The sequence below is a fragment of the Triticum aestivum genome, chromosome 4A, assembly GCF_018294505.1.
Source record: "Triticum aestivum cultivar Chinese Spring chromosome 4A, IWGSC CS RefSeq v2.1, whole genome shotgun sequence".
NCBI lineage: Eukaryota > Viridiplantae > Streptophyta > Magnoliopsida > Poales > Poaceae > Triticum > Triticum aestivum.
In genome coordinates, this window is record NC_057803.1 from 679,923,147 (window position 1) to 679,925,619 (window position 2,473).

Consider the following 2,473-nt stretch of genomic DNA (forward strand, 5'->3'; position numbering starts at 1 on the left):
GTAAGAGAATCTTGGGGAAGACTAGTATAGGGTCTCACATTAGGTGAGATTAATGAAATCAATCACAAAAATTCATATTTACACATTCCGAAAAATTTCTGAAATTATTTGACAACATATCTGCGCGTGTGGGAGTGGAACTCACATTAGGTTACAATTTAGAAATGTTCAGTTCTTGCCCATGAGTACAGTACAATATAGGCACTGCTGCTTTTCAAATGTGGGAGTGGAACTCTTCTGCTGACTGCTGTCTCTCTGAACAGCATAGCAGAAGTTCTGCTGATTTCTTGACATGGTGGAAAAGCTGAGCACACTAGACATCGAACTTGAAGTCTGGTTATCATCTTGATCGAAGAGTAAACAGTAATGTTATGTTGACATCTATATTATCTCAGTGAAAGAATGAAGCAGCAATACTTGTCCAATAGATTTCAGAAACCGACCCAAGGAAGTGAAAACTGAATAGTTTCTTTTTAAAACGAAGACGCCAAGAGCGTCCGGCTTTAAATTAATAAAGCCCACATCAGGCAGCATACACGAAACCAAAGTCTTACAGAGCACCAAACTGAATAGTACTAGATAATTTGTCTGTGCTACCTAAAATGAAACAATACCGTACACAATGTATGAAAGGCAAAAGGAAAATTTACTATACACCAGTATATCAGCCACACTAGCTACATGCACAGTGCTAGTAGCACACAAAACTTGTCTCTCTGTCCTCAAGGGGCAGCCAGCTCCAGGTCTCCGGTTTTGCTCCCCACCTGCTGCTGCTGCTGCAGCAGCTCGCTCTTCTGCGCCTCCAGCTTCTTCTGCTGGACCTTCTCGCCGTACATGTAGGAGGCGAAGCCCCAGAGGGAGAGCACCAGCGCGATGCCCTTTGGCCCGTCGAACTTCTCGTGGAGGAACATAACGGCGAGGATCTGGGAAAGCGGCAGGAGGACGGCGATCATGATGCCTGCCAGGAGCGAGGAGGCGCACGTGATGAGCCCCATGATGCCCAGGTTGAGCAGCTGCCACGACACGGCGTCCCACACGAGCACCAGGTAGTAGTTGGTCTCGCCGAGCCCGAACGCCGCCGCCTCGCTCCGCAGCGCCCCGAAGTCGCTCTTGATGGCCATGCCGAGCAGGCACACGATCGTGCCGGCGGCGCCCATCACGGCCTGCATCTGCATCACCGTGGAGTAGGGAGGCGGCGTCCTCGCGGCGGGTCCCGTCCGGCGCCCGTATCGCTCCATGGCGACCTCAACGAGCGGCAGCACGAGGCCGGCGAGCGCCGCTGCAGCGATGCCCTCGCAGAACCCGGTCCAGTATGCCTTGGATGTCACGCCCGCCGGCTTCCCGGCTCCGGGCCCGACACCGAGCACCGCCGGGCCGATGATGAGCAGCAAGACGGCGTTGGCCGAGAAGGGCGTGAAGCGGAGCCCGACGAAGAGGAACGCGAACACGGCGGTGAAGGCGAGCTGCGTCGCGAGCAGCAGCGACGACGTGGACAGCGGCAGCGCCTGCGACCCCATCGCGTACACGTAGCAGGACACGGCGTAGAACCCGCCGAGCACGGCGGCCGCGACGACGAGGCGGAGAGGGAGGAGGAGGTTGGCGATACCGTGGCGGCGACCGCGGAAGAGGGAGACACACAGGGGTGGGAGGAGGAGCGGCCAGCCGGAGATCTGGAGCAGCGCGGAGAGCCACAGGCGTTGCCCGCCGTGGACGAAGTAGACCCGCAGCAGGAGCGGCCCGCCGGCGCCGATCAGGACGAGGCAGGCGCTGAATATGACCAGCGGCGACGGCCGGTAGCGAGCCGGCGAAGCTGTCGAGGCGGCTGTGGCGCGGGGCGGCGAGGCGGTTGGTGTCTTCGCTGCTTCTTGCATGGCCGAACTGGCACTAGCAGTTATGGTTGCCATGACGTGTCCTAGCTAGAGGTACTTGTATTGCTACTTTGGCTTACGAGTTTGGTTTGGACTGGCTCCTGTTTGTTAGATGCTCGAGATGGGATGAGCTTGTGTGTTAGATGACAGGCTTGTGGGGGTTTATATAGGAGCAGGAAGATGTTAACAATGAGTCGGACCCCGGAGAAAAAAAATTAACTACACTAATTAGTTAGATGGTCAGTCAACATAAAGGAAGGAGGAGAGAAGTACACACGTAACAGTTAACAATGAGCTCTTCAATCTATATGTTATGTTTTCAATTCAAGATATATTTGTCTCGGAGCGCTGCCGATAATGGCAGTGGTATGTACTACTCCACCTGCATTCATCTTGATATTTTTCGTGCATGTTTAATACTGCTTCCGTCCCATAATGTCAGATATTTTTCGACACTATACTAGTGTCAAAAAGCGTCTTACATTATGGGACGGAGGGAGTATTCATTTGTCCGATAACGGCGCAAGAGTTAGGCTATTTTCTTGGAGAAGAAGACGCCGTGGCATGAAGCTTCCAGGGCCGAGGCCGAGTCCTCGACAAGGGTT

General features: G+C 53.9%; 1 protein-coding gene across 1 annotated transcript; it reads right to left on the minus strand.

Moving 5' to 3' along the window:
* Window positions 1–452: 452 nt before the first annotated feature.
* On the minus strand, window positions 453–1,996 carry LOC123083083 (purine permease 3). Its single transcript, XM_044505216.1, has one exon. It carries the CDS (start codon window positions 1,902–1,904, stop codon window positions 723–725), a length of 1,182 nt encoding a protein of 393 aa, XP_044361151.1. The 5' UTR covers window positions 1,905–1,996; the 3' UTR covers window positions 453–722.
* Window positions 1,997–2,473: the final 477 nt, after the last annotated feature.

What these genes read in the sequence shown, in the direction of transcription:
- LOC123083083 (XM_044505216.1), bottom strand. Translation starts at nt 1,904, where the DNA reads ATGGCAACCATAACTGCTAGTGCCAGTTCGGCCATGCAAGAAGCAGCG.